General features: G+C 38.6%; 1 protein-coding gene across 1 annotated transcript; it reads left to right on the forward strand.

Annotated features, from left to right (window-relative positions):
- On the forward strand, nucleotides 1-4889 carry LOC127092061 (patatin-like protein 6). Its single transcript, XM_051030844.1, has 3 exons — nucleotides 1-1679; nucleotides 2360-2661; nucleotides 4193-4889. The coding sequence occupies exons 1-2, from the start codon at nucleotides 567-569 to the stop codon at nucleotides 2627-2629; spliced, it is 1383 nt and encodes a 460-aa protein (XP_050886801.1). The 5' UTR covers nucleotides 1-566; the 3' UTR covers nucleotides 2630-2661; nucleotides 4193-4889.
- Nucleotides 4890-20508: the final 15619 nt, after the last annotated feature.

Below are 20508 nucleotides of genomic sequence, written 5' to 3' on the forward strand. Positions count from 1 at the left end.
AAAAAAAGTTAAAGTATATACTATGGTGATTGGTGGTGCATCTAGCTGTTGTGATTTGGCATTTTCTGGTTTTGTTCGGTGCTTGTTTGTTGGTTGGTTGCGTTTGATGTTTACATACATAGAGAACGCCTAGCTTAGCTACTTTCGGCAAAAGGAACAGACATACACATAAGAGTGGGATTTTAGAGTGCAAAACGGTACCTTTTGACTCACTTTCTCTTTTTCTAACTTCCCATTCATTCATTCCTCTCGTTTTTTACTGTTCAACTCTACTAAACTTAACTTTTCATTGTTTCACTCTTTGCTCTTTATATATTTCTAAACTCTATCTTCCTCGCTTCAATTCTATGCTTTTTTTTATATGATTTTTTGAAATTAAATAAAATAAAAAATTTAATTTTCTTTTCTTTCCCTCCATCAGTTTCTTTTCTTTTTCTATAGGCGTCAGTTCCGAGGTGTTTTTTTTTATCTTCTCTTCTCACCACTATCCAGATTATATAACAAACCCCATGCAACAAACAAACGCACAATAATCGCTTTTCTTGGAAAGTAAAATTGAAAAGAAAATGGATTCTAGTGATCAATTTGAAATGCAAGAACCTAGCATTGAAACGGATAAGCTCAGCTACGAAATTTTCTCTATTCTCGAAAGCAAGTTTCTCTTTGGCTACGATGAACAAAAGCTCTGGTTCCCTAAGCAAATACCTCCTACTGGTATTGATTCTCAACAAACTCCAACTGTTGCTTCCGTTGACGGAGTTTCCTCCCTCAAGAATCAGCGTGGAAAGATATGTATACTCGCAATCGACGGTGGTGGCATGCGTGGGATTCTCGCCGGAAAAGCGCTGGCATATCTTGAAAACGCGTTGCAGAAAAAATCAGGTGACCAGAACGCGAGAATCGCGGATTATTTCGACGTCGCAACTGGCTCCGGCGTTGGAGGTATTTTCACTGCGATGCTGTTTGCGACAAAAGATCAACAACGACCGATTTACTCCGCGGATGATACATGGCGGTTATTAGCCGAACAAGGGAAGAAATTCTACGGAAGCTCCGGCAGCCGCGGATTTTTAAAGAGACTATTCGGAAGTGGCGGTTCGAGTTCAGTTGAAACGGCGACTGCCGGTATGGAGAAAACCGTTAAAGAAGCTTTTACGGCGGAGAACGGTCGTTGTTTAACGTTGAAAGATACACTGAAACCGGTTCTGATACCGTGTTATGATTTATCAAGTACGGCGCCGTTTTTGTTCTCACGTGCCGACGCTTTGGAAACGGATAGCTTTGATTTTCGTTTGTGGGAAGTGTGTAGAGCTACTTCGGCTGAACCGGGTTTATTAGAACCGGTTCAAATGCGGTCTATTGACGGACAAACCAAATGCGTGGCGGTTGATGGTGGTTTAGCGATGAGTAACCCAACCGGTGCGGCCATCACGCACGTGCTACACAATAAACAGGAGTTTCCGTTCGTGCGAGGCGTGGAGGATCTTCTTGTTCTATCGCTTGGAACGGGTCAACTCGTTGAAGTCAAATGTGATTTTGATCGTGTGACTCGCTGGAAGGCTAAGGATTGGGCCAGGCCGATGGCCCGGATTTCGAGTGACGCCTCGGCGGACCTCGTTGATCAGGCTGTTGCGATGGCGTTCGGTCATTGCCGGAGTACTAATTACGTTCGAATTCAGGTAAGGTCATGATTAAATGCTGTTAAAATTCAGTTTACTATATTATTATTTGATTGCTACAGTTTTTGGTTGATGTTGAATTGATATAAGTTAGATGGAATTAAATTGAGTCAATTTCATACCAGCAAGAGAGAAAGGGGGTGTGGGGCTTGCATCATAGGGATATCTTTTGCCTTGTCTGTATGTAGCAAGTTGAAGGCTATGTATGGGGTGAGATAGCTGGATTTGGACTTGTTTGGGAATGTGTTTTGATGTTAATTAATGTTGTCTATTTTTGGTCCAGAAGAATGTGTTATGATTTTAGGAAACTTTTGCTATTTTTGTTGGACCATGGTTTTGGTAATTAGTTAGTTATAGCATGGAAAGATGTGGTGGTGTTTACTGTCTCTGCCACAGAAATGAATTGGATATGTGTTGTTTTCTGTGTTTATGATCTAGGAAGAGATAATTTCGTAGAATTGAATTTCATTTGGTCCCTTATACACCTACTTGAATAGTTGAATTCGATAATATACTCCTTTACTTGAGTTATGTGTACTAAATTAACAAAAAAATCCCATTATAAATTGCTATGGAATTGTGATTTTGAGTTTAATATGCTGGGCCTGAATTATGCATGAATTGATCTATATCTTCGGTACTTACTTCTAAGTGGCGCGGTTGTTACATGAACATGACAGGCAAATGGGTCGAGTATGGGGCAATGTGGACCTAGTGGGGATACGGATGCAAGTCCCGGCAATGTTAAAATGCTGATGGGAATAGCAGAGGAAATGTTGAAGCAGGAAAATGTAGAGTCAGTTCTGTTTGGAGGGAAGAAGATTGGGGAGCAGAGTAATTTCCAGAAACTCGATTGGCTTGCTGGAGAACTTGTTCAAGAGCATCAGAGGAGGAGCTGCAGAATAGCTCCCACTGTTGCTTTCAAACAAGCTACTCCAAAACCCACCTAGAAAAGCCCATACCCAAACCTCTAAAGAAAATGGTAAGCACTTAATTATTGTTTTGTTTTTTTTTAATCAGAAATTCAATAATTTACAGACATCCTTTCAAATAATGTTTTTAGTGGACCCTTTGAGTTACTAGTAATTACTAATTACTAAGGTGAAAGCATCTTTATTAAAATTAAAAAAGTAGATAAAACAGTGAAAAACACTATTCAGATATTATTTTTGTTGATAGAAATACACTAACATGTCCTACAATGCTCAACTAGTAGTACCATTTTCTAGATTCTAAATTTATATGTTCAATGCAATAATCAGGTGACAATTCAACTTTTATGATATGTCTGGAAATTCTGTTGATGGGGTGAAAAATGAACACATTGCACCTATTGTTTTCACCTCTAATTCATTCAAACACATTTATGAGTATCAGACCCACCAGAACAACTTGTGGTTCTAACACACATTGAAACTTTAACTGAGTGGTAAATAAACACAACACAAACACTGTCTTTTGTAATCAACCCCCTAACTTGTGGATGTCTTTAAAAGATGAAAAATTCCACACAGGTTAATCATAATAGCTACTGCATTTATTTTAATCATTCACTAGCAAAGAATTGAATTGAATGAATTTGTCAGCTTCTGTGTACTCATGTTCATGGACGTGAAATTATGTAACTTGTCTCCTCATCAGTACATTATAGAATTATAAAATGGTTAGGCAGGCAATTGTTGCTATGTGGTCTGATAGAGTGAAAGAACATGGTCTGATAGAGTGAAGGAACATTAGTATTGTCGGGCCACCGACACTCAATGTTAGTAGTATTAGGAAAGGGCATATTGGTCTTTTAGTTCAAAAGGGGAAAGGGCAAGGTGGGAAGTTGAAAGATGTTATATTGATCATAAAGAATTAGATTATGGCGGGGCACCCTCCAAAGTTTTTTCCGTAGTCCTGAAAAGGTGCTTCTCATGTCATAAAGCTGTGTCCGGTTTGTTTTTGTTTTTGTTTTAATTATGGTGTGTGGAGTGGTTGACTATTTAATAAACATTATACAAAAAGGTACTAGTATTGCTGAGGGTATTTAGGTGATTTGACTGAATTAGGTTCCTTGTGTGGTTTATGCTGTCTTTAACAATCTCTTTAACAACCAAGATGAAAATGATCTATATCTCCTTGCATAGATGAAAATAACTTTTCATAATTTTTGACTAAATAAAGTAAATTGGGGCAGTTGAAAAGGATTTGAAATTGGTCAGCAGGATTTAGAACTCTGTTAATTTAGCAAGGGAATGATGATACGGGGACAACATGGCAAGACAAGACAGAATTTTTTAAGAAGAAAATAACAAAACAAAAAGTTATGTCACGGACTCAGGTAGCCAGCCACATGTCCAAAAAAACAAGACAAGGAAATATTACCAGATCATTCCAAATATATATATTTACCAACCACATTTTGATTGTACCAAATCAAATCTTATCATGTGATTCTTTTATTTCATTTTGTAAATGGATAATTCCTTGATATTTTTCTCATTCAATTTGTGTGTAATAAAATGTTTCAGGGTAAAAACGGATGGATATACAGGAGGCAAAGCAAAAGAAAAGAAAAAGAAAAGAAGAGTGCAAATAGCAGTAGTAGTATAGCAGCAGCTTTTACTTTTGAAGATAGACAAGGGTTAAGAGTGGTGAATGAAAAGGACAAGTGGTGTAATTAAAAAGGGAGAGAAGATCTCTGTGGGATACTTTGCTCACCAGAGGACAGACATAATGGTGTCCACTCCACCTTTCTAGCTATTAGGGTAAACAGACCAAGAAAGAAAAACAAAGTGTCTCAGTTGAAGCTTTTTAGGGTCAAACATGAATCAAGTGCTATATTTTTACATTAAAAAAAAAAGAATCAAAATTCAGAGGGAGTAGTAAATTGGATTGCTTTATTCTGTTATATATTTATTTTTTTGAAAATAATTTGTAAATCTCTTTTTTTCTATTGAAAAGTATCATATCCCTGTTCCAAAGAAACTTTTTAGATGGTGGGTTATCTTATAAAAAATGTGCCTATTCATGTCTATGCACAATTTGGACAAGACTCGCGAGATTCATTGTTTCACACTTTCCCGTGTATTAGGAATTGATCACTTCCTTCTAAATTGAGTGTGACACAATAGTTTATTTGATAGATTAAGAAAACACTTCCTCTAATTTAAATTATAAGACTGTTTAAAAGAACTTATTTGTTTATAAATATGAGATATTCTAAAACTTTTTTAATGCATTTACTACAAATTTCCCCCTTATATATGTTTTTATAAATACTATATTAATTTGTATTGGAATATATAAAAACTCAACATGAAATACATCTACATACAAATGATAATTTAAAATGGTAATTTAATAGTCATTGTTCTAGGCCGGTCAGAAAACCCGACAATCATGGTATAGAGAAGATAATAATCCATCAAACTGTTTGTAGTGTATGAGCGTTATCTCGGACTAGAGAGCAAGGTATATGGATCTAGATCCATCCAGTGACTCCCAAATTCCACGTCTAAAGAATAGTGAGTTGTTATTACCGCCTCACTGTATAAAGGAGAAGCGCGTCATTTTTCAGGTACACAATTCAAATTCGAAGTTCACCCACTCATCTTACTCATATACTAACTTGAGTGTTGAATTGTTACCCTTGTAGGTCATCCTTCTTCCCACCACATCAAACGCTCAAGTCTATTGTTGCACCGTGTAATCTCCTATCAACTATGGTTCCCTAATGCAATAATGACATTGTTTGTAGGAGCCGACATTTGATTCTTACACTTTCCATGATCAACTATTCATTTCTCAATCCGTCAAATCAAAACCTTTCAACCTAGAAATTCATAATTCCTAAAATCAAGCCACAATTCTTCTTGATCCATTTCGATTGCAAATTAACTCTGATTTTCAGCTTTTCAAATTACTAACCTCTAGATCTCCCAACATTGGCAGGATCTAGAACCACTCGCTTTGTTGCTTTACGTGAAGCGGCCGCTGCTGCTCAAATTACGAGAGATCAACCACCTCCTCTTCGTAGCAGTGTTGATCCAGTCACCATGAATACTTCACCACTTCCATATCTCATTCAGCCTTCCCATGTCGTAGGATTGGCTCCACAATTCCAACAAAGAGAATCGTCATTCAAGCCTCTAGCATATCCAGCGGTACCGAGACTAAAGACACTGCTTGGATTCTGGTTATCACAAGCTAACCTCGACGTGCAAGGCACGGACAAATGATTGAACAACGTGTATAACATGGCTCGACAACAAAACTCACAAGCAGTTGATGATAGGTTTCTTCGCCTACAAGAAAGGCTGAACAATATAAATCTAAAAGGTAATGCAATGCAAGAAGTCGTCTCTTGAAGGAGTCATATGATCATCCCTGAGTCGGTCGCATCTCGCTGGGATGCGGCTCCTAGATCTTTGAATCATCATAGGAGCAAGAAGCATCAGACTCCTCCTCACAGTCCAGAAAGAGGCCTAGATAGTTATGTTCCCCCTCCTAAAGAACAAGTGGGATCCTGACAAACATGTGTGAGATATGGATGATCGCTTGAATTATTACCACGCCGATGAGTTAGTAAAGTTCAAGCTCTTTGCAGTAATGCTGATAAGATCGACTATACTCTAGTTCAAAGCTTTGCCAGACAGAAGTGTTATGTCGTACACCGATCTATGTGAGAACTTCACCACACACTTCACAACTCGAAAGAGGCAACAAGTGATAATAATTGCTCTCAATAGGGATGTGCAGGGGAAGAAGGAAAGTTGTGGTCACACATCAACCATTTCACTCAAGTGGATGTGGAAGTAAGAGGCTCCGATGATAGCCTTAAGTGTTGGATTTTTTAGAGCAGACTAAAGTCGGATAACTTCTTAAGGGAGAAGTGAAGGTGTGAAAAACACAATAAATGAGGGGGGGTTGAAATGGGTTTTAAAATAAAAACTTTTTACCAACTCAAAAACACCATTTAACTGTTAATAGCAAAGAGATAAAACCATAAGTATTTTTATCTTGGTTCGCTTGAAACTCAAAGCTACTGCAGTCCACCCGCCAAGGTGATTTTGTCTTATACACAAGGACTTAATCTACTATAATCAACTAATTACAATAATCACAAAGAATAACCTTATTTGTCTTCTTAAGGATCTGACTATACCCTAGTCTCCTTAAGGGACTCACAAAGAATAACCTTATTTGTCTTCTCAATGGTCCGACTATACCCTAGTCTCCTTAAGGAATCAAGCAAACAATTTAGATAATATTTTGTGTGTTACAAGTTACTTCTATATAAGCAGATTTTACACAAATGATAAACAATTACTCAAAGAAAAACTGTGTACAAAAATTGATAGTTTTTCACAAAGAAACAGGCTTGTCAAAATTGTTGTAGCACCGTCAGATTTCTTCGAGTCTCCAAGTCTCACTTATATAGCATAAAAAGAAGATCGTTGGAGGGAAAAATGGGAAAAGCTCATAGAGCGGCTGTCCATTATTGGATGGTGAAAGGAGTGATACTGCATATTGTCCTTCGCCCATAAATTCAGTGAGAGGTGAGATGTATAGAATTGTCCTTGCCTACGATATCAGATAGTGGAGAGGATATTTGATTTGTATTATGTACTATTTGATCACGTGTCCATATGATCTTATCTTCAAGTTCATTGACTTATGATGAAAGTTGATGAATCATGAAATGAAGAAACATAAAGTTGGATTCAGAAACTTCATAATCTTTGGTCAGAACTTTGACAAAGTCAATAATCTGGCTTGAGATCTTCAGTATCTTCAGAATATTCAGAGTCTTTAGAATCTACAGTCAGAACCTTGATAACCTCAATCGCCTGGCTTGAGATCTTCAGAATCTTCAGCTAAGTAACACAACTTCAGAAGCTTTCCATTCTTCAGAAGTTTAGTGATTAGAGTAAAGTTCAGAAGAACGAAATGAGAGAATGTTGCAGCAGCAATATGTCGTCTCCTCAGAAGCTTCTCAGGAGTGAATTAGTATAGAAGCAGAAAGATGATTGCAGCAACAACATTGAACATCTTTCAGAACTTATTATGATTGGCGCAGAAGCGGAATTGGAACTCATTGTTCAGAAACTTATGACGTTGCACGTCATATACTCAGAATCAAAATTGGTTCTTAAAGTTACACAATAACAAACCATTAGAGTACCAAATTGTTCTCACACAAATACAACATCGTTATCATCAAAACTCAAGGTATAGATGCATAATCAAATCTTGTTCTAACAATATCCCATTTTTTTATGATGACAAAACATGTATTTTGATGAACAATTTTGTACAAGGTATTCACAGAAGAATACATCTTACAGAAGCACAAAGCTCCCCCTAAGATGTATAATCCTAAAAAGATAAAATCAGAATGAAAGAATACTTTCCTAATTAACCTTTTTGAAGTACTAGAATGATTTTTAATCAGAATCTGGTTTATCTTTAGAAGTTGCTTGATGTTGTCCGGAGCACTGGTTGGTTAACATCATCATTCTGATGAACTTCACTTGATAAGCTTGGTTGAATTCTTTTGAAGAAGCTGCAGAGATGGTTATCTTTAGAAGCATGAATTATGGTTCTCTTGAAATTTTCTTTCAGAGCTAGATTAACTTTGAAGAATGAATCTCTTTGAAAAGAACTTTCAGAATCTGATTAGAATTCTTCTTAAAATATTGATTACTATCTAGGTTACACTTCCTCATAGCTAGATGTCGAAATTTTCCAATTCTTCAAAACTTGATGTCAAGTACCCAATGTTCCAAGTTCAGTACATGGTTATTAATTCCTTGACGACTCATATGCTTGGATCTGATTCTGAATCATCAACATGAAAGTTTTTCGGACTCAGATAGCAGACCATTTCTTCAAAAACTGATAACGTGCGTTCTGATCTTTGAAACTTCACAAGAGCTTCTGATGTTTCAACTTAACCATTCAGACCTTTGAACTTAACCTGTAAATGGTTAACAAACTATTATTCGAAGTAGTTGTTAGTAGAAAACATTAAACAATGGTTGGGTTCTTAGTTAGGAATTTAGGTATATCAAAATTAATTACGATTCTTCCCCTTAGATATGTTTCTCCCCCTTTGTCATCAATCAAAAAGACATAGACAAATAAAATAGAATAAGGATTGGAAAGAAACAAACACGATATTTCATTAATCAATGCCAAAAGGAAAAAAGATACAATCAAAAAGAAAAACACTTAAAGCAAAAAATAATATTTAAAAGTGATAAGGGTTCTGAGGAGGAGGCGGTGGAAGTCTGGATAATATAAGCTGAAACATCATTTCCTGTCTGTCTAGGCGTTCTTTGACCAGAGCATCATCAACTTTTATCTCATCAATGGTCTTCCGAAGCGCATCAGGAATTTCTCCAAAAGAAGTTCCAGCAAATTGTTGATAAAGAGAAACTTCAGTTTATTGGTCTTCATAAACAACAGGTTGTATAACAGCTTCTTCCATAACACCTTTTGGGTGCCCATAATCTACCTCAGTATCCTGAACAACATCTTGAACCACTTCCTGAATAACTTACTTAATCTCCAGAGCAGAAAGACATAATGGAGCATTTCTTAACTTCCAGAGTTTCATTAAAGGAACAATCCCATAATGGAAATTTCTTTCAGATAAGTCATACCCAAAATCCTTTAGCTTGGAGATTTTGGAGTTAATCCACCTTTTGTAGGCTTCCCAAGCATAATGACTTTTAGCTGGATTTGATGAAGAACGATTGATTATCATAGCTTCATGCAAACGACTTCTTGAATCTGACTCAAATTTCCTCAGAATATTACCAATATTAGGACTAGGTTCAGGTGGTTTAGGAGTTCTGACAGAAAGGTCTATTATGGTTTCATCAGGATCAGGACCATAAAGAGTTGGAAGTGTGGGAAAAACGATTGGGGGTGCCTCTGAATCAGATACTTCTGGTTCAATTTCATAGTTGAACATACCTTCAAGAGTACCCTCAGACATATGGTTTCTAGAATCTCTAGAGGGAGATGTTCTGGGGGTTGTTATCTTTGGATTTTCTATGTGGGGAGCAGAAACAGATGTAGTTGGAATGGGTGAAGATTGTAACTGTGAAGGAGGTGGTGTTGGTGGTATTTGTTGTTGTTATTGTTGTTGCAACTGAGTTTCAAAAACTTTATGAGTTTCTGTAATAAGTTCTATGATGGGAATTTATGTGGGAGGTGGAAGTAAAATAGTATCAAAAATTGGTTGGGAAGAAATTGGTTGAGAGATGGATGTCATTGGTTGAGAAGTGGGAGGTGGTGGAATTGGTAAGATCCTTTCAGAAATTACAGAATAAAAAACAACAAGGTTACTAGCTTCAGGAAGCTTACCATAAGTAGTAGTTTCAGAAGCTTTAGAAGATTGTTGGACAACATCAGACATGTCCTTCAGAAGCATTGCTTTCTGGAGGTCATTGAGAGGCACCTCATCTTCATCTAGAAGGACATCAACTTTCTTCTTCTTCTGAGGCCTTGAAGGTCCTTCTTCTCTTGATCCCTTCTTTATTTTCTCATGAACATCTGGATAAGTTTCTGGTAGATTTAAAGGATTAACTAATGGATCAATTTCATCCTTAAGACAAATTTCGAGATAATATGCTAGAACTTCAGGAGGACCAATCTTGGTGAAGATTAGGAAGTTGTCGACTGGAATCCTTATTCCACAAATATCATCCTTTGAAGGACTGGAATATGGCCTGACTATCTTAGAGATGAAAGCCATGCTCTTGAGATTCTTCCCCCATAAGATCTTTCCAGCATCCTTCACTAATTCATCAGTTAAACCACTGACCAGAAGTTCATCCACCAAACCATTCTCAACAAGAATATCAGAAATAAGCCTTCCATTTGGAATGAACTTACTCTTGCTTTTCTTAGAATAACCACCAGTTCAGTATTCTCTGATTAAACCCCTCAGAGAGTTGAATAAAATAGAAGGGAGTTCCAGCTTGAGACCCTTTTCCATAAAAAAAATAGCATAAACTTTTGACGAGTGTTGACATAGGCATAACTATTAGTGCTAGGTCTATGATGAATGCAACCCAGAATGATCTTGAACCAAACTCTTAGGTTATTAGTCAAGTCCTTGGCACTAGGACCTTTATCATCATCAATATTGGCTCCAACCTTGAAGATGAACGAAGCTATTGTTGCTTATCTCTTAGCATTGGTTTAACACTGTGGATTCTTTTTCCTCTTCCATTATGAGAGATTAAATCAGAAATGAATTTCTCAGTGATGACGATCTTCCTGTTCATAACGTAGGAAGTTATCGTTTCCTTTTCCGCAGTAGCAAGTGTAGCACCTCAAATTTGCACCTAGCATTGTACATATCATCTCATATTAGGTCATAGCATATCATGATCCATTGCATAACATTTGCATTGTCCTCAGTTGCCTCAAGAGCAAGCAAGCAAGAATTAGGTCAAACTGATCAGGAGATCAGTCAACCAGTCAAGCAAGGATGTTTCTCAAGGAATCAAAACCCTAGGGTTTGTCCAACAAGTTCACATGCCTCGGGGGTCTTTTTGAAATGTTCAAGTCAAGGGCTGAAGGCTCAGAGGTCAGCAGTCAATGCACAGGCAAGCAGAAAACCCTAAAAGGTCAACAGTCAATCAAAGCAGTGGATGGTGGCCATTCTTGTGGAATTTGGGCACCATGATCAATAATCAAGAGTTCATATGTCTTGGGACATCATTTGAAGTCAAAGTCTCAAGGAACTAGGGTTTGGAATTCATCAGTCAGTGCACAGTCAAGTCCAAAACCCTAGGAAGTAAAGTTGGTCAACTGTGGTTGATTCTTTGGTTCTGATGGATGGAAATGGTTTGAAGGACTTCATTCATGCTTATATAAGCCTCATCTATCATGGCAATCAACATCATGGAAGAATTTGAAGCAAATCAGAAAAATTCCCAAAATAGAAACTGGACCTGTAATTTCAACTGCCAAAAATAGAAACTTCTTGATCCTCAACTTGCATCATGATACAAGCTCCAAATGAATTTTTGCCCAACATGAAAGTTGAAGATCTTGTTCTCCCATTTTCAAAAAGTCCAAGAACTCTCAAATCCCATGTGTGGTTGTCAAGATATGATCAAATCATTTTCATCAATTTTTGAACTTCAACTGAGCATATCTCCCAAACCATAAGGCCAAATTTGGTGGGGTTTTTTCCTACAAACCACATTTTTCATCCTCTTTCCAAAAATATAAATTTCATGACCTAAAACCTTGCCAATCAAAATGGCATTTTTGGACCTTTTTCATTTAAATTCAAAGTTTGACCAAACTTTGACTTTTTGCTTCTTTGACTTTTTCTTGACTTGACCAATTGAGAAATGTTCTAAACCATATTTGTGACTTGTCTCAAGCTTAAAAGCATGTTCATAACACCATTACACTCCATTTTTGAACCAAAATGCAAAGTAGGCCAATGGTGCAAATAGCTATACAAATGCAAGGCAAGTACAGCATTCTAGTACAGAATAAAAACAGCAATTGGAATGTCCTTCTGCAGCCTTTCCAGCCCATAATCGTGCAGACAAACACACCCTCCATTCCACTTACATGTCAATTAGCAAAATGCAAAAATGCTTCATTAAGACATAATTGGTTTAGCATTTCATTAGTGGAGCTTAAACAGACTACATAAAGCCTTGCCTCTGCTGATTGCAACCCTAAGTTTTGCAGCCACATGACATAAAACACACTCTCACTCTCTTCTTGCAAATGGGCATTTGGAAAAATTCTGAGCAAAAACCTCAAAGCACACGAGTAACTCTTGCTGCCTCCATCATCTAAACATTGTTTGGGAGTGCTTTTGAGCATCATTTGTCAACTGGAGCACCTCCTTTTGTTCTGCATTTTTCAAGCTATCAACCATGGCAAGTCATTGTTTGTTCATCTCCGAGCGTATTTGAGCCAAGGGAACTCCATTCTCCATCATGTTAGACTATGGCACGGATCTAGAAGGGGGGGTTGAATAGATCCCAATTAAAAACTTTAGTCGGCGCTACCAATTTAAAAGAAAAATTGGTTTAAAAATGTTTTTAGGTGCGGAAGCTGCCGAGGAAAATTAGTCTAAAACGAACCGTTATTGGAAAACCGGATATGCGTTAAGCGAATGGATTATTTGATTAGAAGAGATACAATTCACTACACACAAAGCACAATCAATTATCTAGATCACTTATTTACAAGCCTAGTTCCAATGAGTCAAAATACCAAAGAGAAAACTTAAGGTAATTTTAGCTTAGGCAATATTACAAACACTTGGTGTGCACAAGCACTCCAAGTGATTTTTGAGTTAAGTAAGTGATACGATTTTTCCTAGTACAATATGTTATTGTACTTAGTATTCCAACAACAGTTTGCACCACTTTCTCAACTTAAATCAATGTTTGTCAGAAAATTGCTTAAACTAAAATCACTTAAATTTTAAGCTGAAAATTAACTTGTGCAGAAAATTTAAAGAAGACAGAGATTTGATGAGGCAGTTCCCCCGCCGTCCTCGCTTCGGGGTACGTCTGCCCTCAATTCTAAAATTAGAATTGAGATGATCAATAGATATAACCTGTGATGTTTAATCGTTTTTACAAGGAGTGCAGAGTATGTAAACAACAGAATTTCGCAATATGTTGAATGATACTTCTTCTCCTTTCCCCTTGATTCAAGATGAATCAAGACCTTTGATTGTTGATGTTTGACCTCCGTTTCCTGCCGCTCGTTGATGAACCTTCCGTTCTTCAATCCCTTGGCCCGGCTGATCACGAACAAGAACAATCAAACCCGGATTCTTCACTGCTCAATCACCGACCCCGCTACTAAACTGATGAAGACTTTCTCTTATCAGTTACCTTCGCTCAGCTGAATGATAATGAAGCAACCCGTCCAAAAACCCCCAAACGCAAACCGGTATTGGAGGATAAAACCCTAATGGTTTTATTCAAGAAAGAACCTGTCAAGACTTCAACTCGAACCCGATTCTTCAATCGCTACCTCGAACCTTATCACCTTCAAACTGTCACAAATTTGCATCAAAAGTTATTGTGTGCAGTTGATGAATTTTTGGACTGTTGAAGATGAAGATGATGAATCTTTGACAACTATTTCACTCTTTCTTGTTTCCTTGAACACTTGTACTCAAAAATTCAAATGTTAGTTAATAGAAGTGTTTTTGCTTCTATTTATAGTAACAGACAAAACCAAACAGACAGAACAGAAATTTAAACTTTGAAATAACTCAGAAAATTGAATTTGCGCGCGAACGGTCGACCATAGGGTCAGCGCACGCTGACCCGTGGGGCACGCGCTGACTGCATGCGTCGACGCAAGGGATTTTTGCGCCGACCCGTGAGTTAAGCGTCGACCTTATGCGTCGACGCATAGGGTTCTTGCGCTGACTCCCACCAGTTTGGGCAGAGCCCTTGCGCCGACCCGTGGGCTTTGAGCTGACCCCTATGGTCGACTCAAAGCCATGAAATCTGCAGAAAAACTATGGTTAGTGAATTTTATATATATGGTCATGATCACGCTTTGTTTGTATGTCTTTAATGATCATAATAGCTTTAGGATAACGTGAAAAGGATATGGTGAGTAATGTGATGCATTTGTTCGTAGACTTGCATGATGGTCTTTTGTCATCATCGAAACTTGACATCGTATGTGTATGAGACTTTGTCTTTACATACTCCCCTTTTTGATGATGACAACCCGTATAACTCAGCGTGACGAACATCATGCAGCATTGACACATTTTGCACACTCCCCCTTTCTTTTGTAATCTAAGGCCATTTGCAGTTTGTCAGACTGTTAGTTTGTCAGCAATGTCAGCATTTTTCTCCCCCTTTGACAACATCAAAAAGAGAGACAGAGTAATTATTCAAGGTTGCAACGATAAATTCACAGGCAGTAGTAGATACCAACGAAATAATATCACACATATATCATTTCTTAACACTAGTCATTAATTACGAATGAGAAAATACATAATGAAGTTGTGGTGCATAAACAGGCAAAACAACAACAAAATACATGCAAAAACAACAAGCAACATGTAAAGTGCATATGAATGGCTATTGTCTTAAGTGACGGTGTCCAGGATGGTAGCATACGCCTGGATTTCTGCTGGGGTCAGCCAGAGTTTCTAGATAATCAGTAACACCTTCCAGATGCCTAAGACTACCGGTGACTTGCCGATCCAAATCTGCATACCGTTCATTTAGGCTTGTGGAGAGATTGTCGAGCCGCTCATTTTGGGTCTGAAGTTGACTGTTAATTTGAGCAAGTCGGTCATCTTGAGATTGCATGAATGTTTGTTGGGCAAGCTGCATGCTTTGCATCATCGCCAACAGCTCTGAAGAATCAGCTTGATGTGGAGGGGATGGAGGAAGTTCTTCCTCAACCTGGTGATATGGCTGGTAAAATTCACGTTGAGTTGTCCAACCTGAATGTTGCCATTCACCCCAGCCACCCCACTGTGGAGCATCTTCTTCATATGTATCCGGCTGCTGTACCCAAGCAGAGCCGGAGTGGTCATGCGTGTCAACTGGTGGAGGACTTTCATCTCCACCAATGAAAGCATCATCGTGCCTTATTTCTTGTTCTTCTTCTGCTTCTTCTTCTTGTTCTCTTTCCACTCCATCTTCTTGATCTTCACTATCATCACTGTCATCCCTTACAGGAATATTTGATCTTCTAACAAACTTATATTGCTTCCGCTCCTTGCACCATAGATAACCCATCATAGACATGGTCTTTGTGCTAAACTCTTTGTCAGGTGTGATTGATGTTAACGGGAAGGACGGATGGCTAACATTTGCTGATGTGAGGATTTCTTGGATGAACGATCCGTAGGCGAGAGCAGTTCCTCGTCCGGAATCCCTAAGATTATACATTCTACTGGCAATGTAGTATGGCCAGTTGATCTGTATCTTATTTTTCAGAATATAGATCAAATGAACTTCGGGCTGTTCGACTCTGGAGAGACCGCCCTTCTTGGGCCGCAGGATGCGTGAGACAACCCACTGAAGAATCCTTTCCCCGGCGTTCAGTTTGCCGGCAGTGACGGTTCGTGGGAACATGTCACTCTGCACAAAATCATCAGAATATGGCCGTACCAACATGTCATTTAATGCGCGCTTAAATTCATAGCCATCAATGTGGTGAGTATCAGTCACCTCAGGCAGGGAGTTTCCGGCATCATCCACAGACAAATCAAAATATCTATTCCAAAAGTTTGATTTAACTGATACCTTAACAGAGCCAACTTTGGAGGAGAGTTTGTGTCCGCGAAACTTCTCATGAAGACCGGAGTAGAAGACTCGGACAAGGTCTTCACTGTATTGAGAGTTGCACTCCAAGAAATTTAGGAGACCTTGATGCTTCAGCAGAGCCAAAACTTCCGGTAAGTGCATACGGTCAGCTTCAAGTCTGTAGAACGCATGTTGTTGCACAACACTTCGTTTACCGATGTCTTGGTTGTAGGTTTCAACACGAGCAGGTGGAACGAGAGATACGGCAGATATGGGAAGAGATACACCAGATGATTCACGTGGTCTCTTGCCGGAAGGTCTGCGTGATGAAGAAGCCATTTGAGTGGGTTTGAGATAGAGTGTTTGGATGTATAGAGAAGGTTTAATGAGGGTTTTGAGAGTGATTTTTCAAGAGAAGGATTTTTCCCAATTTATAGTGGAAAGGTTAGGGTTTTGGGAAGATGGAAGAATATAGAGCACTAGCTAGTGGGTAGGTGCAGGTTACAATGTAGTGGGTAGTTGGAAGGGTGTGGAGTGTAAATGCACGGTTAATGATGGAATGCATGAGTGATGATTCAAATTTTTCTGCAGAAAAACGGAATTTTCGAGCGATGCGTCGACCATACCCCTGTATGCGTCGACGCATACTGTTTGATTTTTGAAAATATGCAGAAATTAATTTTCATGCGTCGACCATACCCTGGTGCGGTCGACTCATACTGTACAAATTTTCATTTTCCACTGTTTACCACATGCAATGACTAGTTTGATGCATAAGCAACAATATATACAGCAATACACAACCAAATGGATATATTAAGGGAATATATATATAAACCACATCATTTTGAGATGAAATTTTGAAGTCATGAGCTTTAGCAGAGATATAGAGAAAGGAACGATATCACCTTAATACCACAGTGACTTAGTGAACATTAGACATGTGCTTGCAACAACAGAAATTTGTTAGAAGTACAGTATTAAGGCTTAAGATGGGAGAATGTAAACAGCAGTTTAGACTGCCCGTTCCGAAATATCAAGGATGCCAAGTTCTCGACGAATATGAAAGAAAGGTTCATTTGCTAGCGGCTTTGTGAAAATGTCCGCTAGTTGATTTTCAGTGTTTACGTGTTCAAACACGATGTCACCTTTCTCTACATGATCCCGAAGAAAGTGGTGTCGAATTTCGATATGCTTAGTGCGAGAGTGTAGCACAGGATTTTTGGTTAGGTTAATAGCACTCGTGTTGTCACAAAATATGGGAATACGATCCAGTTTTAGGTTAAAATCCAATAGTTGTTGCTTAATCCATAAGATTTGGGCACAGCAACTACCGGCTGCAACGTATTCAGCTTCGGCGGTTGACAAAGCGACAGAAACTTGTTTCTTGCTGTGCCAACTAACCAAAGAGTTTGAAAATAGATGACAAGTGCCACTTGTGCTTTTCCTATCCGATTTACAACCGGCAAAGTCGGAATCGGAAAAACCTACCAAAGAACAATCATTACCTTTGGAATACCATAGTCCGTATTTCGGAGTACCGGATAAATATCGAAGTATCCGTTTAACGGCTTTTAAATGGGATTCCTTGGGACATGATTGGTATCTTGCACACATGCAAACACTAAACATAATATCGGGACGAGAAGCAGTAAGATAAAGGAGTGAACCAATCATACCTCTATACCGTTTTACATCTACTTCCTTACCGTCTTCGTCTTTGTTCAAGTTGGTACACGTAGGCATGGGGGTGTCTATGGCCTTAGCTTTTGCCATGTCAAATCTCTTGATAAGGTCCAAACAATACTTTGTCTGGCTCACGAAAGTTCCTTCTTTGAGCTGTTTGATTTGTAGACCGAGGAAGTATGTGAGCTCCCCCATCATACTCATCTCGAACTCACCCTGCATAAGGTCAGAGAACTCTCTCACAAGTTTCATGTTAGTAGATCCAAAAATGATATCATCCACATAAATTTGCACTAGTATCAAGTGCTTTCCTTGACGTTTAATGAAGAGGGTTGTGTCAACCTTTCCTCTTGAGTAACCTTGATCTAATAGGAACTTGCTTAGTCTCTCATACCAAGCTCTAGGAGCTTGTTTGAGGCCGTACAAAGCCCTTTTTAGCTTATAAACATGATCAGGATACTCATGGGATTCGAAACCCGGAGGTTGTGCGACATACACTTCTTCATTTATGTGACCGTTAAGGAAGGCACTTTTTACATCCATTTGAAATAGCTTAAAATCCTTTGCACAAGCGAAGGCAAGGAGAAGGCGTATAGCCTCGAGTCGGGCAACCGGCGCATAAGTTTCCTCATAGTCGATGCCTTCCTCTTGGTTATACCCTTGCGCGACTAAACGCGCCTTATTACGGGTTATTACCCCGTTTTCGTCCAGCTTGTTCCTAAACACCCATCGGGTGCCGATTACTCGATGATCTCGCGGAGGAGGGACAAGGTCCCAAACCTCATTTCTGGTGAACTGATTAAGTTCCTCCTGCATTGATAAAAACCAGTGTTCATCGAGTAGGGCTTCTTTAGGGTTTTTAGGTTCCATCTGCGAAACGAAAGCGAAGTGATAACAGAAATTACTTATCTTAGACCGAGTTGTTACACCCTTTGAGATATCTCCGATAATGTTGTCGATTGGATGGTCTTTGGAAGACTTCCAAGCTTGAGGAAGATCATTGTTTGAAGGCGGATGATCTACTTCTGTTTCATCATGGTGTACATCTTTGTCCTCCTCAATTTTGATTGTGTCGGGTTGATCAATCCCCGGCTCGCCATCATTGAGGATGTCTTTGGTAGATGTACCTGCACCATGAAAAATACTATCCTTTCCGACGTTTCTCGGATTGGATTCATCAAAGGTAACATGCACAGACTCTTCTACTGTAAGTAATCGCTTGTTGTAAATTCTATATGCTTTGCTAGATTGAGAGTATCCGAGGAAGATACCTTCGTCGGCCTTGGAATCAAATTTCCCTAAGTTTTCCTTTCCATTGTTTAACACAAAGCATTTGCAACCAAAGACATGAAGGTGAGAGACATTTGGCTTTCGCCCTTTTAAAAGTTCATACGGTGTTTTGTTAAGAATGGGGCGAATGAGCACCCTATTCAAAACGTAACACGCCGTACTAATGGCGTCGGCCCAAAAATATTTTGGTAAGCCACTTTCATTGATCATTGTTCTTCCCAATTCTTCCAAAATTTGATTTTTACGCTCCACAACCCCATTTTGTTGAGGAGTGCGTGGAGCGGAGAAGTTATGATCAATGCCATGGTTACCGCAATATTCTTCAAATAGGTGATTTTCAAATTCACCTCCATGATCGCTTCTAATTGCAACAATGTTTGTGTTTAGTTTATTTTGAGAAAGCTTAGCAAATCGTTCAAAGGCGGCGAATGTGTCACTCTTACTTACTAAGAAAATAGTCCAACAAAATCGAGAAAAGTCGTCCACTATTACGAAACCGTAATAGTTTCCTCCTAGACTCTTAATCCTAGATGGCCCAAATAAATCCATATGGAGAAGCTCGAGAGGTCTCGTTGTTGAAACGATGTTTTTGGATTTAAAAGAGATCCTCGTTTGCTTCCCCTTTTGACAAGCATCACAAAGGTGATCCTTGGTGAACTTAATTTTGGGGAGACCTAGGACTAGATCTTTTGAGACTATTTTGTTAAGTAAGTCGAAATTAACATGTGCTAAACGTCGATGCCATAACCATGAATCTTCATTCATTGTTACAAGACATTTGTCACTTGTTAACGACACTTCATTTAAGTCAAGCATATAGACATTGTTCACACGAAGACCATTAAACATGCTCTTCTTATCATCAGTATGCACAATTTTGCAACAATCTTTTGAAAACGATACATTGTATCCTTTGTCGCATAACTGGCTGATGCTAAGTAGGTTATGTTTAAGACCTTCGACAAGCAATACGTCAGAAATAGTAGTGGAAGAGGGATTACCTACACTACCTTTACCAAGTATTGCTCCTCGGTTATTGTCACCATAAGTTACATATCCCTTCTTCTTAGCCACGAAGTCAATGAAGAGAGATATGTCACCTGACATATGCCTTGAGCATCCACTATCGAGAACCCATCTTCTCTCGGTAGTCTCGAGGCATTGTACCTGTGATAAGATAATTAACAAAAGGAGGTACCCAATGGCTTATTGGGTCCTGAGTGGTGAGAAGCAAATTGGTTGCATTTGGGCATCCATTGATAAATGCCTTTAGGAACTAAAAATCTCCTAAATCTACACTTAGCAATGGAATGACCCTTCTTGCAACAATAAAGACAAGAGAACTTTTCATTTTGATTACTTTTGCTATCTTCATCCTTTATAACATATTTGTACTTTTGATATGGATTAACCATACTTGTTCGAAAATTTGATTTATCAATAGCAAAAGTAATCTTGGGCTCAAGAGCCTTGTTAAGTTTGGCTTTTAGGTTCCTTACTTCACTTTGCCAAATGTAACAAGTATCACACCCAAAGTTCATCATTCTACTTTTAAGGTCCTCATAGCTAGT

This window comes from Lathyrus oleraceus, chromosome 6 (assembly GCF_024323335.1).
Source record: "Lathyrus oleraceus cultivar Zhongwan6 chromosome 6, CAAS_Psat_ZW6_1.0, whole genome shotgun sequence".
Lineage (NCBI taxonomy): Eukaryota > Viridiplantae > Streptophyta > Magnoliopsida > Fabales > Fabaceae > Lathyrus > Lathyrus oleraceus.